Below are 20602 nucleotides of genomic sequence, written 5' to 3'. Positions count from 1 at the left end.
TCTCAGTTATACTATTACTTTCAGTTCATTTATCATACTTCAAATGAAAGGTCAAGTCGAGAGGATTGCATTATGGGAGACAGAATCAGTCCAATGTGTACTTCACATTTAAGAGAAAATATCCAACCTTTTGCTTGATAGTAAATACAGTAGTATCATCCATTCTAAACTTAGACATGATTGGATTAAAAATTTAAATTTGTCCAAACCATATTTATTTCCAGGACGAGAACTCAATAAATTAAACATCATGCAGAGTAGTGAGGTCATGTGGCAACAATAGTAGCATATACTCTGAAACATTCATCATGTTTTTGTTAGCCGCCTCACACGCTGTTTATTTTGATTAGTTTCAAGGTCCTTTATAATAAGTGTACATTTATCCAAGGTAAAAATAATACTATATAAATTAACATAACATACATTCAACATCAGCTCTTTTTCTCAGTGTCTAAAAGAGTTGATCTAAGCATCCACTCTCTCTAAACAACCCTTTCTGAGATCCTGCTCTGCTTTGATACAAACAATAATGGCAATGGAAAAATGTCTGATCCTTACCATATAAATATATCTTATTTATTAAAGTTAAATAATTTAGTTAAATACCACCTAGTTGATATTTTATTTCATATAGATATAAAAAGGATATTGAAACATGCTGTGCTTTCTGTAATAGTCTTCCTGAAAGATTAGCTCACATATTCTGGACTATAATATTTTATTTCTTTTACAAATCAATCTTTTCCAAAACATTGTATTTTTCTCCCCTAAGCATATTGTTTTTGGCTTTTACAAGTATAACAATGAAGACAACAGATGTTATGTAAAAAAACTCATTTTTATTTTAGCCAAGATTTATATTCATATACAGTTTAAGTCAGAATTATTAGCCCCCCTGATTTATTAGCCCCCCTGATTATCTTTTCTTCCTAATAACTGTTTAACAGAGAGAAGATTTTTTTTTCAACACATTTCTAAACATAATAGTATTAATAACTTATTTCTAATAACTGATTTATTTAATCTGCCATGATGACAGAACATAATATTTTACTAGTTATTTTTCGAGACACTTCTAGACAGCTTAAAATGACATTTAAAGGCTTAACTAGATTATTAAAGTTAACTAGGCAGGTTAGGGTAATTAAGCAAGTTATTGCATAATGATGGTTTGCTCTGTAGACTATCGAAAAAATAGATAGCTAAAAAGGGCTAATAATTTTTACCTTAAAATGTTTTTTTTTAAATTAAAAACTGCTTTTAATTTAGCCAAAATAAAACAAATCAGACTTTCTCAAGAAGAAAAAATATTATCAGACATACTGTGAAAATGTCCTTGCTCTGATTAACATCATTTGGGAAATATTTTAAAAAAGAAAAAAATTCAAGGGGGGGGGGGCTAATAGTTCTGACTTCAACTGTATACAAAAACACTTACAATAAGCCGTTTTCATCTGTGAAACAAAAAAATTAAATAATTAATTCCAAAAATTGCAAAGCTGTAAACGCCTACTACCTATTCAAAAAATATTATTTATTTTTTTATTGATTTACTTGAATTCAAGTTATTAAATTGACTGTTTTTATTGTTTATTAATTTCGTTATTCATTTATTTATTTTAAGACCCTGCTCATTCTGGTTTCTGTAAACTTTCTTTTGTCTTGTTATATCTTAAAAAAACATAAAATTAAAACAATAATGGCAATAAATAATTAAATTTACTATCATTTTGAGTGCGAATTGGAATCCATTGGAAGTTCATGCAAGATTAATTTGCATTTACAGCACAGAAAACGCTGTCTTCTTGACATGTCTACAAAACAGCAGTGAAGCAGCAGTGAAAACCATAAATGCTTTTGCAAATCTGTTATAAATCTAGTTTCTATAAACCCAGAAAAAAAAGGACTTGAATTACGGACAACTCATTTCAGACACTTCAGAATTGCTGCTTTACATCTAAGAGACTTACTCTAGATAATAGATAACATAAAAAACATAGCATTTTAAAGAAATAATAGGTGCAGTACAGGATAAGCACCACTCTAGTTCGGCTTTTTGTGATAGTATTCAACGTCATCTATTGTTCTCTGCTCATGTCTATAAACATGCAGACGGTTTTGACCGTAAGTCCAGGCCAGAGAGAGAAACTGACGAGCAGATCATAGTTAAAAGCTATGAGTCATAAAGCACGTGAGCATTAGAGTGATGTCATATGCTGAGTTTAGAGTCTGCACAGATGACCTGCTCTTCCACAACACACATACAATACACAATCACCTCACGCAAAAGGAAGATGATTATTAGTTTAAACGTTAAAGCTATTAAAGCTATTGTATAAATGATGGCTGATAGGTCGTCACAATTGGACGTGCATTAGATATCAGGACTGGAAAAGAAAAATAGCTTTTTAATGGCGCAGAAATAAACTGTATGAAAGGATGGGCTAGATGTGATTTCTGAATACAGTTTTTAGACATTTAAATTTAAAAGTTTAATACAAGGCTATCATATATAACTCAAACTAAACTTATTTTTTATGAAACACATATATTTTTATATTATATACACAGTTGAAGTCAGAATTATTAGCCCCCCTGAATTATTAGCCCCCCTGTTTATTTTTTCTCCAATTTCTGTTTAACAGAGAGATTTTTTTCAGCACATTCCCAAACATAATAATAACTCATTTCTAATAACTGATTTATTTTATATTTGCCATGATGACAGTAAATAATATTTGACTAGATATTTTTCAAGACACTTCTATACAGCTTAAAGTGACATTTAAAGGCTTAACTAGGTTAATTAGGTTAACTAGGCAGGTTAGGGTAATTAGGCAAGTTATTGTATAACGATGGTTTGTTCTGTAGACTATCAAAAAAATATAGAGCTTAAAGGGGCTAATAATATTGAAATTGATCTAAAAATAAATTAAAACTGCTTTTATTCTAGCCGAAATAAAACAAATAAGACTTTCTCCAGAAGAAAAAATAATATCAGACATACTGTGAAAATTTCCTTGCTCTGTTAAACGTCATTTGGGAATATTTAAAAAAGAAAATAAATCGAAGGCGGGCTAATAATTCTGACTTCAACTGTATAACTGTATATTATAAAACTAATAAACTTATATTTTGCCAATAAATGTGACAAATGTTTTTAATACTAATATATAAAATGAATCTATAAACATTAAAACATTTCAGATACATGTAACAACTTGTACCAGCATAAATTGGCTTATTTACAGTTCAAAAGGATACCTATATCATACATTTTAGCATGATTTACAGAAAAAAACACTAAACTTACCTTCGCTGTATCATCAGAAAGATTTTACCATTGACCTTAATTATCATGGTTTAAAAACCAAAATACAAAATCTGGCAGGAAAAAAAACAGCATTTGTGCATTTTTGACTCAAAACAAAGCATGCGTATGAATTATTGACTGTTGCGTGCTGTATTATTCAGGAGGGGTGTGTCAGCATGAGCTCATCACTGTGTGTGTTGTATTATAACTCAGCTGGCAAACCATAATGTTCCTCTTAAGCAAAGTGTGCCCATCACTCATTCTGCCACAAGAAACGCCATGCAGCCATTAGACTGATGACTTACTGATGTCAGAATATTTACCAGTGAATACCACAGATGACGGTGGACTTCACATGAAGTACGGCATTTGGAAAATACTAGTAATTTTACAACCAAACAGAAGTACTAAGATTTATTAAAACAACTTCTCTCAAGTTTTACAAGCATCAAAAAAAAGTAATACAGCTAATTTTTAAATTAAATTTATTTGACTCCAGAGCTATAAATAATAAAATTTGCCCATGATTTACAGAAGACATGTACTAAAATGTCGTTCAGTGTAATGCATTTACGCCAATTATAATCTCATATTTATAAATATTTTATATCAATTTATTTGATTCCAGAGCAGGCTTTACAGTGGCTCAGTGGTTAGCACTGTAGCATCACATCAAGAAGGTTGCTAGTCCAAGCCCTGGCTGGGTCAGTTCTCTGTGGAGTTTGCATGTTCTACCCGTGTTGGTGTGGGTTTCCTCTTGGTGCGCTACAGGTGAGTTGAATAAATTAAATTGGCCGTAGTGTATGTGTGTGAATGAGTGTGTATGGGTGTTTCCCAGTACTGGGTTGCAGCTGGAAGGGCATCCGCTGTGTAAAACATATGCTGTATAAGTTGGTGGTTCATTCTGCTGTGGTGACCTCTGATAAATAAAGGGACTAAGCCCAAGGAAAATGAATGAATGACAGATTCCAGAGCAATAAATAATACATCTTGCCCATGATTAACAGAAGAGAATATCATTCAGCGTAATACATTTATACCAAAATAATCTCATATATAGAACAAGATTACTTTGATTGCAATAATTTACTCAATTTAAGGATCACAGTGCAGCCATCAATTTGATATCTTCATAATTCACTGACAAAAATTTTTATTGGATTTACTACATTTTTAAGGAAAGTGGTTACAAACAATTGATATGGGCTGAATTTAAACCAACAAATTAAGTTGAACATTACTTCAAGAGTTCACACTTAGCTGATGATTGAGCATATTTGGAATGCTGTCCTGAGAGAGAGCCCTGAGCTCAGAATATCCTCGAGCTTGGGGCTCCCTCCCGTTTGAGTTTGAGCTCAGGTAGGTCTCGATAACTTCCCTGCTTATGAAAGTGCTGAGATATGTCTGGCTAAGAGTTGTCTTAAAATGCTATTTTGAAGTAGTCAATTTACTTATGGTGTGTGTCTTTGGACAGTGGGAGGAAACCGTGAAACCCGGGGGAAACCTACACGAACACGGGCAGAACATGCAAACTCCACACAGTGTAACGTGGATGACTGAGACAACGTTAGGATCCAAGTGCAGGTTTATTCGGTAGTCAGGCAAGCAAGGGTCAACACAGGTGCAAACAGACGAATAAAGGCAAATCCAGAATCGTGGTCACTATAACAGGCGAGAGGTCGGAAGGCAGGCAGTGAACATGGACAAACAGACAAACTTGGCAAGGGTCAAAACACGGAGAAACAAGACTAAGGAAACCGCGTTGACATGTCACTTTACAGATAACAAGACTCGGCCAGGAAGTGAGTGTGTGCGCTGCTAAAGTAGTGTGTGTAATTAGTCCAGAAGCAGCATCAGCTGTGGGAGTCTAATCAGTGGAGACTTGGAGCAGGTGTGTGTGTGGCATGACTGAATGTGTAGTTCATAAGATGTAGTCCATGTGAAAGTGAGTGCTTACCAGCGACCTCTGGTGGTTAGAGATAGCTGGTAATCATGACACACAGAAACGCAGACTGGCCTGGTGAGGGGCCAAACCAGCAGCGTTTTTGCTGTGAGGCAACAGTGCTAACCACTGGGCTGCCGTGCCGCCCTATCAGAAAAGGGGAGGAGTAGGGGTTGAAGGGGGATTCTTCAAGACGAAAACGACTGGAGTGGAAAACTCTGGTTATTTATAGTGTCAGTATTTATCTGATTGGTGTGTTGAATCATAAGCACGTGATCCTCTTGAAATTAGTTTATAAATAAACTACACTTTATTTATATGAACTTCACTAAATTTCATTTGTTTAAATTGAGGGCACCCGAAATAGAAATCACCTTTTTTTTATTTAGAACTTAATGTATAAGTGCAGGCCATAATATATTTATCCACATTTAATATTCAGTATGATGTTTAATTTTTACATAAATATGAATGTTAAAGGCGACGCAGTGGCGCAGTAGGTAGTGCTGTCACCTCACAGCAAGAAGGTCGCTGCTCCGAGCCTTGGCTTGGTCCATTGGTGTTTCTGTGTGGAGTTTGCATGTTCTCGCTGCATTCGCGTGGGATTCCTCCGGTTGCTCCAAAGTCCAAAGACATGTGGTTCAGGTGAATTGGGAAGGCCAAATTGTCCATAGTGTATGAGTGTGAGTGAGTGTCTATGGTTGTTTCCCAGAGATGGGTTGCGGCTGGAAGGGCATCCGCTGCATAAAACATGTGCTGGATGAGTTGGCGGTTCATTCCGCTGTGGCGACCCCAGATTAATAAAGGGACTAAGCTGAAAAGAAAATGAATGAATGAATGTTACACTGAATTCTTTCTCACACAAAAATGCACTGTAAAAAAGATCGATTGGATTTACTAATCCTTTTTGAGGTAAGTGGTTGCAAACAATTCAATTGGGCTAAATTTAATTAAACAAATTAAGTTAAACATTACTAAATTTAATTTGTTTAAATTTAGGGTGACACGGTGGCTCAGTGGTTAGCACTGTTGCCTCACAGCAAGAAGGTTGCCGATTTGAGTCTCAGCTGGGCCAGCTGGCATTTCTATGTGGAGTTGGCATGTTCCCTCCGTATTGCTCCGGTTTCCCCAACAGTCCAAAGACATGCGCTATAGGTGAATTAATAAACTAAATTGGCTGTAGTGTATGTGTGTGAATGAGTGTGTATGGGTGTTTCCCAGTACTGGGTTGCAGATGGAAGGGCATCCACTGTGTGAAACATATGCCGGAACAGTTGGTGGTTCATTCTGCTGTGGTGACCCCCGATGAACAAAGGGACTTAGCCGAAGGAGAATGAATGAATGTTTAAATTCAGCTTAAATAAATAGTTTTTTTTTGCAGAAATCTTTTTTTTCAGTGTTCTTGTATTTAATATGCTTTATTTCTATTTTAAAACAATTGTGTGTCAATTTATTTTTATGCAAACACTGATATTGTAGATATGGAAATCATGAGTGCAGTTTGTGTATGCATGATTAGCTTCATCATCATCATCATCATCTTCTTCTTCTTTGCCTGTCAGGTCAGATGTGCTGGAAACTGCATCATTCTTGCTAGAGAATCCAGCGCAACGCTTCTGATTGGCTGAAAATGACATCATAGCAGGGTTACCAGTGATGATCAGGCTTTCCTTGCAGGCACATTGTTTTCCATCTCCACATCCCCCTTCCAACCTTTATCCTTTAACCCAGCTCTCAATATTGATAAAAGGCCTCACTACCACAATGTCCAATCGTCTTCTTCTTTTTGTGCTGTTTCTCTGTTGATCCCTCGCAGCTTCTTATTTGCTGCATTTTTTTTTTTGCTCTGTTGCCATGTGAAAAATCCAGTATGCACACGACTCTCCAGCTCACAGACAGCTGGATGACATCATCGCTACCGTCTCTCCCCTCCCCCTGCGGCCCCTTCAGTCAACACATGCAGAATATACCAAACCCATAATTTATTGAGGAAGGGGGCGAAAATTTTTGCACAGATTGTTTACCAGCATATTAATTAATCTTAGTATTACTTAAATAGATAAAATGCATCCAGTGTTTTGTTTTGCATTACATATAATTAAGTGAAGAGGGGGTGAACATTTTTGCACAAATTGTTTACTTGCATATTATAAAGAAAATGCATCAAGTCTTTTGTTTTACATTACATATAATTTAGTGAGGAGAGGAGGGAGGGTGGGAAAATATTTGCACAAATTGTTTACTTGCATATTATTTATCGTATTAATACTTAAATAGAGAAAATGCACCCAGTCTTTTGTTCTGCATTACATATAATTAAGTGAAGAGGGGGTGAACATTTTTGCACAGATTGTTTACTTGCATATTAATTAATCGTTGTATTACTTGAATAGAGAAAATGCATCCAGTCTGTTGTTTTGCATTACATATAATTTAGTGAGGAGGGAGGGGTGAAAGTTTTTGCACAAATTGTTTACTTGCATATTACTTAATTGTATTATTACTTACATGTAAATAGAGAAAATGCATCCAGTCTTTTGTTTTGTATTACATATAATTCAGTGAAGGGGTGAACATTTTTGCACAGATTTTTTACTTGCATATTAATTAAATTAACTCTATATTTAGTTAAATAGATAAAATGCATCCAGTCTTTTGTTTTGCATTACATATAATTCAGCAAGCGAGGGAGGGGGGTGTAATTTAGTGAGGGGGTGACAATTGTTGCATATTTTTTACATGTGTATATTACTACATGAGAGTTTCTTTCTTTCAGTGATGCATGACAGGTCATTTCATTTTGTAGGTTGAGTGCCTGACGTCACTCTGTTAGTGCTGCTGGGAAATAACGTAGGTACAGTGTGTTCTGTTCTGCCATATTCCACATCCATATCAGACCTCTGGGAGTTTTTCCACCTCACCTGAGAGACCAAGCAGTGCAAACAGGTTCATGTGAGCCCCATCTAAGCATATGCTCTGAGAAATCCGCATTAACATACTTAAATAATGTTAAATTAGTGATGTGGCTTCCATATACTGAATATAATTTCAATGTAAAATCAGATTTAGTCTACAAAATGAACACAATGTTCAACGAACTGTCGCTAAAACTCCAGTAAATGGATTTGGCGCTGCACCAGTGGAACAGACGGGCCATTGAGAGACTGTTCAAACAGGCCCGATCCAGACGAGCATGTTGGCAAGGTTATTATGTCACAGTCATCAGCAAGACTCCAGCCATGAGTGAGCGAGTGAGAAGATGACACACAAATCCCTGTCCTCCTCCGTTTTTAGACGTGACATTTCAAACAGCTCCAAAAACCAGACCGAGCTGGATTATCACACGAGAGTGCACGTAATGAAATAAAATCCCAAGCCAAATGAACTAACATAGAAAAAGATTCTAGGTATAGATTCTAGTTAGAAGCTCTGAAATATCTGACATCTAGAAATTCCTGTTAAATTGGTCTCTGTGCCATTTTTGCTAGCTAGTTTTCCATATAAATATCTATATTATTATTCTACTCTGCTTCAGACCACAGAATGATTATTATACATTAGCATTTCTGCTGCAGAGTGCTTCCTTTCCTTCTCTGTATTCACAACCCGTTTTCTTTCAACAAAGAGTTAACCACCTCCCCAGCCCATGAGGAGCCTGCATCCCTCTCGACCAATGAGAGCGCTGGAAGGTGATGTCATGCTTTATCTAGCAGAGGTGGTGCTGATGCTGCCAGGTTGAGCATCCAAACAGCAGCAGACTGTCAGGCTGAACGTGAAGGAAAGACTCGGACTGAAGATCACAGCGCACTGTTGGTAAGTTAAGGAATTTAAGTATTCGCTTCATTGTATTATGTTTTTGCAGGATAATGAGACATGCATATGTTGGCGTAATCACATTTGGAGGTTTATTAACTACAGAAAGTTCAATTATTTATTTTAAATTAGCTTTTTGACGGGGGATTGTGTTGCATTGCAGAATTGCTGCTTGCAAGATTTAGATTTGTGATACTGAGCATATATATTAGTATTATTATAGCATTATATATGTACTATATTTATGAAGAGTGTATTTAAAAATATGTTGAATATAGTGCAATAAAAAACAGGGAAAGTCCGTAGTTAATTTTAAAAGGTGATTTAGGGCAAAATGCATTTGAATGCATAATGAGCTTGGAGGTCCTGCAGATAGCATGCTGTAGTCTGCACTGTGGGCGGTACTGAGAGGTGAGATTACACTATGTGCTGCTGTGCAAAAGGCCACAGCCTCTTCATAGAGCACCACTTCCTTTGCTTTCATAACAACAAGCTTTTTTTTGATCTGAAAGCAGTGGGAGGTTACGAATATGACTTGTATTTGGTGCTACAATCGTATGCATTTTTGTGTTTCAATGCGTATATTATTTATTATATTCCTGAAAACGGAGCTGATTTTGACATTGAGGGTGTGCATTTTGTCCCTTGTGACTTAGAATATTGTGCACATTTAATGCCATGCGGATTCACAGTTTGATCTGAGCATTTGATGCACATATTTAAAGGGATAGTTCACCCTGAAATTAAAATGACATCATCATTTTCTCTCCCTCACGTGATTTTAAACCATTTTAAAAATGTTTTTCTGTTATACACACAAAAGAAGATCATTTGAAGAATGCTGGTTGACCTATCGATTCCATACTAAAATAATACTATGGAAGTCAATGGGTTTTAGCAACCAGCATTTCTCAAAATATCTCCTTTTGTGTGTGTTCATCAGAAGAAAGAAGCTCAAATAGGCATTGAACAAGTGAAGGGTGAGTAAATTATGACAGAATTGTCATTTCTGGGTGAACTATCCCTCAAAGAAGTGACATTAACCTTTTAATTAGGTATTTAATTCATGAGAATAATCCTTATATTGCTGGCATAAATAAAACTGGAGCTGATTTTGACTTCAAGTGCATTAACTTTGTCCCTCGTGACTAATAAAATCATGCTCATTTAATGAGATGCAGTGTCTGAATTGTTGCAAAAAAAACTTTAAATAGGTATTTATTAGCATTAAGAATCATTATATAGCTGGCGTCAATAAAACAGGAGCTGATTTTGTCTCTGTGTGCATGCAGTTTGTCACTCATTTCTAGAAAATAGTGCAAAATGTTTTATAACCTGAGCCCATGCTTGTATCGAAGGCGGCTTAAAGTTTAGAGATGGTGAGTGTGGGAAATGAGGGGGCACAGCAAGGGCAGAGGCAGGATGAGCAAGAAAAACTGAGAGAGAGAGAGAGAAAAAAAAAGCGTAGGCAGAGAGATGATCATAAACCCTGTACAAAACTCTTCCATTCAAGCTCTTGTTTGCGAACGACTGGCATCAAGTATATTACCTTTTCTGACTATTTAATTTAATGCTTGCTTTGTTTAGTGGATTATATTATGCATATAGTATTTAATGCTTTTGTGGTGTACTCTTACACTAACAAGAAATTACTTTCTGGGTTTTTTAATTGTAGAATATCTAAAACATTTACTTTATAAGTACAGTTCATCTTCTGAGGATAGATATATATGCTCGTGACTAAAATTTGATGCAGTGTGCATCATTTAACGGAATTTTTGCATGTCAACTCGTTTAATTGACAGGTTTTTCCAGTTCAGATGCTTTATATGGTTATATTATTCATAATCTACCTTTGCTGTGGGATGTCTAACCTTTGTTGGACTTTAATGCGAGGACAAAGAGAGAATCGATCGACTCTGTTTCTGATTACATCATGGCTTCTCTCTGCAGGATCAGCTGAGTTTGAAACACCTCAGAGGACTTCGAAGTAAAGATGACTCTCGCCGGTACGTGAAAGTCCACTTGCTCGTTCATATAGATGTGTGTGATGATGAAAAAATGATATTAGCACATGGCATCGGGATTCGGTAGTGATGTTAGCCCAAAATAACTCTTTTCTTTCTATTATGCAGCGTACAGAGAAAAGATGAAGGAGCTCCCTCTAGTGTCTCTCTTCTGCTCCTGCATCCTTCCAGAGCCCAGAGAAAAGCCCACCAAGAAAACACAAGGTAGGTTTTAGGTTATCATCAACATATTTTTCTGATTGATTACAATTAGAATTGTGACCATTATGATTTATATTAAGGCATATTATGTAAACATATCGTCTGTGAATTTAGGTGTATGTAAGTACTGCTGAAGTAGAGATGTATGGCAGATGCTTTTATTCAAAGGGACTTACAAGTGAAGATAATAGAAGCATTTCAAATCATCAGAGAATTGCAGTATATATTATATAAAGAAATATATAAAGTAATACTTTTGTAGTACTTTTTAAAAAGTATTTATTCATATATTGCAGAAGAAAGAATGATTTTGATTCCTCTTAAAAATGTATTGTATTTAAAAACTACACACAAAAAGTTATCATTTGCAGAAAGAAAACACTAGTAGACTGCAATAGAAATACTTAATGAAAAGCCAAAATCTCAATTTACCTAATGCATTAAAATAGTATTTTTTAACTGCAGTGTATTAAAGAGACAGTTCACCCAAAACTGAATATTCTGTCAGCATTTACTCACCCTTGACTTATCACAAACAAGTAAATAAGTTTCTTTTTTTTCTTTTAAGCACAAAATAAGTTATTTTTAAAAGTCATGGAAACTGGTAACTATACCACATAGCAAAATTTCTCTGACCCACACAATCAGCTTTTGCTTGGCCCACATGCCCCAGTGATTTGCGGTATATGATTGGACCAAGTCTGGCTTCCATACAAGGGCCAAATATGGACCATATCTGGGCCAAGACTCAGGCAAGTTAATAACCCATAACTGGGCCTGAACTGGGCCATATATGTTGGTGCGTCATGACTGCAATGAATTTAATAAACCCATGATTCATTTGGCTTCATGGCCATGCTTATTTCTTTAAGCGACCTAATTGGTAGATTTTTTTCTTTACTGAAAAATAATTTCAGTGTATTTTAAAAGTGGGTCACGATAGGCCAAACTTACATGACCCACATATCAGTTTTTAACATCTGGGCCAAATACAACATTTGACATTTGGCCCAAGTCTTATGTGCCGCCTTAAAGAGGGTGCCACCTCTGTGAAACCTGGGTCATGTTTGGCCCACATGCTGTATGCCAGTGCCGGATGAATGCCTGCTGTGCCATCTTTATGCCAAATCTGGGCCAGAATTCTTTGCTAACTGGGATGGATGTCAATGGTTACCAGTTTCCAGCATTCTTCAAAATATCTTATTTTGTGTTCAACAGAAAAAAAGAAACTTATAAAGGTTTGAAACCACTTGAGTGTAAGGAAATAGTGAGAAAATTACCTCTTGAATTCTACAGTCACCTATAATGTGATGTTAATAGAAATTTTTGAAGAAACCATTTCGACAAGAGCTAATGCTAGTTTGTATGAGGAAATGAGAGTGTTTTTATTTCCTTGGATGAATGTAAATGTATTATAGGAGGCCTCTGAAACAAAACCAGGAACTTTAATTAGATCTATACAGTTGAAGTCAGAATTATTAGCCCTTTGAAAATAATATAACTTAAGGGGGTTATAATATTGAACTTAAAATGGTTTTAAAAAACAAACCGTTTTTATTCTAGCCAAAGTAAAACAAATAAAACTTTCTGAAAAAATATAATAGGAAATACTAAACATATTAAACATAATCTGGGAAATAATTGAAGAAAAAAAAATCACAGGAGGGCGAATAATCCTGACTTTCACTGTAGTTGTAGAATGAATGTTTTTAACCACTGCTGCTCTTCTGTTGTAGATGTTGTGGACCTCAACCTGGGCATTATCAAAGACATGGAGGTGATTGAGCTGAACAAGCGCTCATCAGGCCAGGCCTTTGAGGTTATTCTCAGACCTCCATCTTTTGACGGTCAGAGGGAGTTTCATCCCACGTTCCCACCTCGCCGGGACCCTTCTCTGGAGGAGATCCAGAAGAAACTGGATGCAGCAGAGGAGAGAAGAAAGGTGAGGACTTTTATAATGGTTTCTGGGTCAATACTCTATATAGATATACATCAACTTGAGCTTTTTAATTGATAACATAACTTTATATGCTATTTTTAAAGTTTTAAAGTAGAATATTTTCATTATGTTTTTAATTTGCAGTAATAATCATGGCAATATTATTATGGATAATTTTATATCAATAACAAGAAAACTAAAGGTTGAATTTTTGCTTTAACTTAATAATAATAGTAATAATACATTTTATTTATGATGCGCTTTTCTTAAACTCAAAGCGCTACAAGATATACAATAGCAAATAAAAAATGCAGAGATTTACAAGCTTGCATAAAACCCCAGTAACAAGCCAAAAGTCACGTCACATTAATCAATAAAACAATAAATTACACAACAATAACTATATAATAGAAATAGTTTCGTTTATTACTGTTTCAAATTTATATGTGCTCACTGGTATTATTTTAGGAATAATTGTTGTTTTTATTATTATTAATAAAATTTTGAATATTATTATTTGGTTATTATTATTATAATTTGGATGTTCGAAACAGCTTGCAAAAGCAAACCACTGCAAATTGTCACAGTTATTATTTTAGGAATATTTATTGTTTTTATTAGTTAAAATAAATAATAAATCGAATAAAAAAATATTCGTTAATATTTTTTATTTTCTGTTTAATTCAGTTTTTTCTTTTCAAATATTTATAAAGCTTTTTATATGCAAGACAGTCTTTATTAGGCTTCATTATCATTAGTTAATCCACATACAACTGTTCATTGGTAGTTGATGTCAGCTCATTTACATTAAATAACAATTACTTAAAGCAAAATCATAAGTCCAAGGCACTCGAGAAGTACGTGGAAAAATAATAGCCATGGTGTTTTCACTTATTTCTTGAGTGCCTTGGACTTATGATTTTGTTATTCATCTTTATGAATTCCTCATCCAATGAGCACCGACATATTAATTACCCCTGAAGCACTTTTTGTTTGATTTTGAATTTAAACATTTACTAAAATATGTTAATAATGCAAGGGCGTAGAATTGGCGTGGACGGAGAAAACGTGTCTCCACCAATATTCACCAATTACAGAAATATCGCCACCAATAATTTAATTGCCTCTGTCAACCCTTAGTGTGCTCAAAGCGTTAAATCCATAGACATATATTATACATAATATGGAGAAAATGGTTCAACTGCATCACATGCCTCTCTAAATTTCTGTAAATTCATACCACCTCAAAGCCAGATTGCAGTAACATCGTGTAAATTGACTTTTGCAGCATAGGGTGTGCTTCATTAATTGTTATTTGTATTATTAAGTGTTACCCTAACCCTAAACCTTTATTCATGTTTTTAAAAGCACGAAACAGATTTTGTGCTGTTCAATACATGCGCTCTAGGGATTTACGTTCCCACCAATATCAAGAGAAAACCTTGTGATAATGAAAATAACATTAACAAAAGCTAATAAATGCTTTAGAAGTGTTTTAATGTTTTTTCAATCTACCTATCACAGGGGTGTCCAAACTTGGTCCTGGAGGGCCAGTGTCCTGCAGAGTTTAGCTCTAACCCAAACACACCAGAACCAGCTAATCAAGCTCTTACTAGATATACTAGAACAGGGGTGTCCAAACTCTGTCCTGGAGGGCTGGTGTCCTCCATAGTTTAGCTCCAACTTCCTTCAACACACCTCCCTGAAAATACCTAGAAAGAGCTTGATTAGCTGCTTCAGATGTGTTTAATTGGGGTTGGAACTAAAATATGCAAGAGACCTGCCCTCCAGGACCAAGTTTGGACACCCCTGACCTATCGGTAACAAATGTAATCCTCTGTAAAGTGGTACCATTTTAAGTACCTGAAAATGTTGAATAGTTTTAGTTAGCATGAACGATACTGCATATACTTATAGTTGAGTCTCATATTTCTGCTTGCGTTTCCTCCTCAGTGTCAGGAAGCTGAACTTCTGAAGCACTTGGCTGAGAAGAGAGAGCATGAGCGAGAGGTGGCCCAGAAAGCCTTAGAGGAACACAACAACTTCATGAAGATGGCCAAAGAAAAGCTGGAGCACAGAATGGAGATCAACAAGGAGAACAGGGAAGCTCACATTGCCGCCATGCTGGAGCGTCTTCAGGAGAAGGTACGGCCAATCAAACTATGGGAAAATCAGTTACATTTTTAAAGGTGCAGCAGCACCCCTAGTGACACAAAAAGGGAATTGCAATGAGTTTTTGAGAAGTCCAGACAGAGTAATAAAATAAGCTGAGGCTTGTTGCATAACAATTTGGGATTTTACACAATTAAGTTTGTGTTTAGTTTGAGCAAACTCTGAGTTTTGGGGCTTAAGAACACTGTCAAAAATGCTGGGTTCCACACAATTCTTTCAAGTTGTCCTAACACTAATCAATTAAGTTAACTTAATTGTTTTTACATATTTAATTAAATTCAATTCATCTTTATTTCTATAGAGCTTTTACAATGTAGATTGTATCAAAGCAGCTTAACATAGGTTTAGTAAATACATAGAAGTTCTAGTAAATTTAAGTGAGTTGAGCATAAAACAATTAAGTTGTTCCCCCAAAAAAACTTTAGAATTGTGTTGTTTCAACTCATTTTAAATAAGAAGATTAAACAAGCAGCATTAGTTATTTTTTAAGAGAAGGTGAGTTTGGTTTTGTCACCATGCTAACTTGATCTACATGACTGAACTGCTCCGAAATCCGAAGCAGGTTTTATTCCAAGTTAGAGATCGCAACTCCACAGTGGACCAATCAGCTGTGAGCAAAGTGACACATATATCTGATGCAACAAAACCATTACCAGTTGAACTAGAATGTTTATATTGTAAGCGTTTTAAAACCACTTGATCTTAATCAGGTTGGATTTGATTGGTTTTGTCAACCTCAAGTTTGTTCAACTCATTTTGTGCATCAGACCCAACAGCAAAATCAGGCCAAAATTGAGTTTAAGTTCGATTGATTTGTGTTGAGGTGACATGAAAAAATTAAGTGGACTTATTAGTTTTTACAAATTTAAGTGGATTGAACATAAAACAATGAAGCTGTCCCTTCAAAAAAAACTCAAGAACTGTGTTTTTTCAGCTCATTTAAATAAGTAGTTTGAACAAACAACAAATGTCATCTTTGGAATGTTGGATGCAATTAGTGGGTGTCACCTTCTATCTTGTGGAAATCTTTTCTGTCAAGGTCAGACATCTACAAACAAAAATATTAGAATTGAAAAGTTGCTTTGTAGAAACCGCTTCTTATATGCTTCATGTTTTATACCACAACGCTTCTTTAGACCGTAGAGCAGGGGTGACCAATCCTGCTCCTGGAGATCTACTTTCTTGCAGAGATTAGCTCCAACCCTGATTAAACACAACTAAACCAACTAAAGCTGCGGTCACTCTTCACTTTTCACCCCATAGACTTCTATTCATATGCAAGCGGATGCGGCAAACTGGAAACACAAGCTAGTGCAACGAGTTTCGCAGTTCACTGTATTGCAATGTTTAAGCCTGGTTAACTCTGACCTGCCAAATTGCATTACGTGACTGGATGTTGCATCACGTGACTGAAGGTACACATTTGTACTTAAAGGGTACATAATAGCACCTAAAAAGTACAAGAGTGTCCCTCTTAAAATTATATATACTTTTGAGGTACCAATAAAGGTACCACCCCAGTGACATCTTGCGTACCTTTATTTCTGAGAGTGTACAGACTTTAAATATAGACCAATCAATCGCTTTTTTTTTAATGTCCAATCACCTCATTTAATCCCGGCCCATATGACAGATTTTCGCTTGCTCAAATTCTAGTGTGTCTAAAGCTGGGGTCACACTTGACTTTTCCTCCCATAGACTTCCATTCATACGCACGCTAATGCATCAGACTGGAAACGCGGGGTCATGCGTTAAGTTTCGCTTCACGAGTTCACACTTGCAACAGTTTCAGAATAAAGCGTATTTGGCGTGCTGTCCGGGGAGAGGGCTCTGAGCTCGGGGAAGACACCTAAACTCGAGTCATTCCTCTTATCAGGAAACAAAGAGGAATAGGGATTCGAGCGAAGTATCTAGCCCGGCCCCAGAACGCTCCGCCCGGGATAGTAATGCTTAAGAGGTGAGGTGACGGGGTGGTGGAGGGATGCTAAAGTTGTAAGATGCTGCAGGTAAGACAGCTTTGGTATATATAGGGGTTTGGTCAAGAACTGATTGGATAATAGAATAATTGTCAATGACGTATTTGATACTGAAACTTCTGCGCGTGCTCCTCCCGAAATTTGTTTATCAAACATCACATGTCACTGTGCTGCAAAGTTCAAGCTTGGTAAACTCTGACCTGCGAAATCGCATCACTTGACTGCGTGAGACCAATCGAGGATCAAAACACGACCTCTCTGGACAGAAATTTAAAACATGGAGCAATCGCTCGCTTTTTTAAATATCTAATAAGCTTGTTTAATCCCGCCCCTTTTCGCAGCGACGTACGACAAAATTTCACACACACAAAGCCCGGTGTGACCGTAGCTTAAGACCGGAGCAGTTGGTAATTAAAGACAGGTGCGTTTCATCAAGATTGCAGCTGAACTCTGCAGGATGGTCGATCTCCAGGAACAGGATTGGGCTCCCCTGCCTTATAGAGTGCATTAAGTGCTATGTAAATGAAGTTATTGTGGCTTTACTTGACTGGAGTGCCAAATTATCAAGTGCTGTTTTCTCATCGCTCTGGTTTTAGTTGTTTGATTATTTTGTTATTTAGAGAAAAAAAACATGCACAAATTTACATATTCATCTGAATGCCCCTCTCAGCAATTCCGTTTTGTGTCACTAGTAGATGTTTTCAATTCTTAAGACACTTCATGCTTGAGATTGACCAATTATTTAATCTTTTTTTTCTTTTTCTCTTGTATTTTTCCAGGACAAGCATGCTGAGGAGGTGAGAAAACACAAGGAACTGAAGGATCTGGACTGGCAGTAGAATAACTCAAATCAAGAGCGTTTCTAGTGCAGATTTTACACCAAAATAAGGCCAAACAGCTCCTGTAGTCGGGCTGTGTTTTGAAACCGAAGGCCTATTTTGTGATATTTGCGGCAAAAGATGCAGTTTTGTTAAATTTGCTGCTTCACAAAATGTGTATCATGATGTGCAACTTGGCATCAGTCAAAGAAATTGACAGATTTGTTAACCACAAACAATTGTGTTTGCAATTAAAATGCATGAGTTCTTTTCATCATTACTATACAAAGCTGTAGTTTGCATGTAATCAGTAAAAGAAAATGAACAGTGATGGAAACCTCAAATGTGTGTATATATGTTGTCCTGCAGTTTGTGTAACATGGTTTGTGTATCCAATGTTCTTACAGTATTGTAGTATTTATGTGTCTAAACATTAATTTCTTGACGTAAGATTGAAGAAAGTAACCTTACAGCATTAAATGTGGCCACAGTTGACTTGCATGTACCTCATAAAGCTTGTGAAAGCAATTTGGTGTGTGACTGTGTGGTTTTTGTCCTGTTATTAATCGTCATATCTCTAAACTTTATGTTCCAGGTGCCTTGAGATCTTCTCAGAACGCACGCTGATCATACTGGAGACCATTCACCAAAGGACTGACTATCACATGCTGAGCTTATTAGCTTGGATCACAAGAGATCATGACTCTGAAAGCAGATTATGATATGGTTATATCATTGTACGGGATGGCCATGTTGTCGGATGAGCAGAACTGGCCGGCCAGCAAAGATTGTGAAATCTTTTCTACCTTAATCTGAGAAATGCAGAGATGTGTTTGGCTCTGCGTTGAGCTTGTATGCCAATAGTGCCAAAAAAAGAGTGTGTGAGATGATTTTGTGTGTTTGGACGGTTTCATGTACTTTGCCCTTGCGGATGCAGTTGGTTTGTCTTCTGTCCTGTCTTTAAGGCTCTATTTTTGGTAAAAATGCTCAAGCTTTTGCCGCTGTACATTCATTCACTTGCCTCATGATCAGCTGGTGTCTGATTTGGCTCTATAATTCTGTACAGAAATTGTGATATATATATATATCTATATATATTTTAGAGGCAGAGGGAATTAAAGGACTGCTGGTATTTGGTTTTATCCTTGTGACTTTCTCATTATGAACTTTGCAACAACAAAACAAACAAGGTTTACAAAAAGAAAATTATTGAGAACAATGATTGTATTTTTTTTCTCATTTATTGCATCCGTCATCACCTTACATGCACATGTGCACAGATAAATAAATAAATAATTCATATAATATATGTTAACATGTACATAAAATGTAAACAACACATTCTTTAAAGGAAATCCAGTGAAAATAAATAATTAAATACACAATATATTAAGACATTAACAAATTAGACGGATGATGAATAGAAATCATTACTCATAATAAATGTAATATTATGTATATTTTAAAACAAGGACAAAATACTACTAAAAATAAATATAATAAACTTCCAAACACAGACAAAAACAATATTAATAAATTAATTAAAATGTTTAATAAATTACTGTATGGAATACATTACAAAATAATAATAATCTAAAATCATCCATAAAATACTGTAAAAATAAATAAATATTCTATATTTTCAACACTTATACAATGACATTGTTTAAGGGATATATATATATATATATATATATATATATATATATATATATATATATATATATATATATATATATATATATATATATGTTTTTTTTTAATTCTGTTAAACACCAAAGAAGATACTCTGAAGAATGTTGGAAACCTGTAATCGTTTACTTCCATAGTCAATGTTTACAGGCTTCCAACATTTATCAAAATATCTTCTTTGGTGTTTAACAGAAGAAAGAAACTCAAAGGTTTGAAACAAGTGAGTAAAAAATGACTTTTCATTTTAAACTATCCCTTTAAATTGAACCAGAGTTGAATTCATTATCCAAAATTATTTTTAATCTAGAATTATTTTAATTAAACAAAAACTGATCTGAAAATAATGTGTAGACTACTGGCAACACATGTAATAAGTTACATTTTTAGATGGATAAACATTAAAAGATGAAAAAACTAACATCGTTATGAAAATACGGTTGAAATAAATAAATTATATTTTCAAACACTTGTTACACTTGTTATGTAATGACAACATTAAAGGGATATATAGTTCACCTAGTTTCTTTATTCTGTCGAACACAATAGAAGATATTCTGAAGAATGTTGAAAACCTGTAACCATTTACATTCATAGTCAATGGTTACAGGTTTCCAACATTTATCAAACCATCTTCTTTAGTGTTTAACAGAAGAAAGAGACTCATAAAGGTTTGAAACAAGTGAGTAAATAACGACTTTTCATTTATGGG

At 35.4% G+C, this 20602-nt stretch overlaps 1 protein-coding gene across 3 annotated transcripts; it reads left to right on the top strand.

Annotated features, from left to right (window-relative positions):
* The first annotated feature begins 8824 nt into the window (after positions 1 to 8824).
* On the top strand, positions 8825 to 19333 carry stmn4l (stathmin-like 4, like). 3 transcript variants are annotated; one of them, XM_056476873.1, is made up of 7 exons: positions 8828 to 9068; positions 11022 to 11077; positions 11204 to 11299; positions 13033 to 13238; positions 15189 to 15380; positions 18163 to 18180; positions 18797 to 19333. In XM_056476873.1, the coding sequence occupies exons 2-7, from the start codon at positions 11065 to 11067 to the stop codon at positions 18803 to 18805; spliced, it is 534 nt and encodes a 177-aa protein (XP_056332848.1). In that variant the 5' UTR covers positions 8828 to 9068; positions 11022 to 11064; the 3' UTR covers positions 18806 to 19333. The 3 variants fall into 3 exon arrangements, with proteins under 3 accessions (XP_056332846.1, XP_056332848.1, XP_056332847.1); XM_056476871.1 differs by lacking the exon at positions 18797 to 19333 and having other exon boundaries at positions 8825 to 9068; positions 18163 to 18722; XM_056476872.1 differs by lacking the exons at positions 8828 to 9068; positions 18797 to 19333 and adding an exon at positions 10542 to 10608 and having other exon boundaries at positions 18163 to 18722.
* The last annotated feature ends 1269 nt before the right edge of the window (positions 19334 to 20602 follow it).

This window comes from Danio aesculapii, chromosome 17, assembly GCF_903798145.1.
Source record: "Danio aesculapii chromosome 17, fDanAes4.1, whole genome shotgun sequence".
Taxonomy (NCBI): domain Eukaryota; kingdom Metazoa; phylum Chordata; class Actinopteri; order Cypriniformes; family Danionidae; genus Danio; species Danio aesculapii.
The sequence above is the reverse complement of the archived record's forward strand: the minus strand, read 5'-3'. Positions and strand labels throughout refer to the sequence as shown.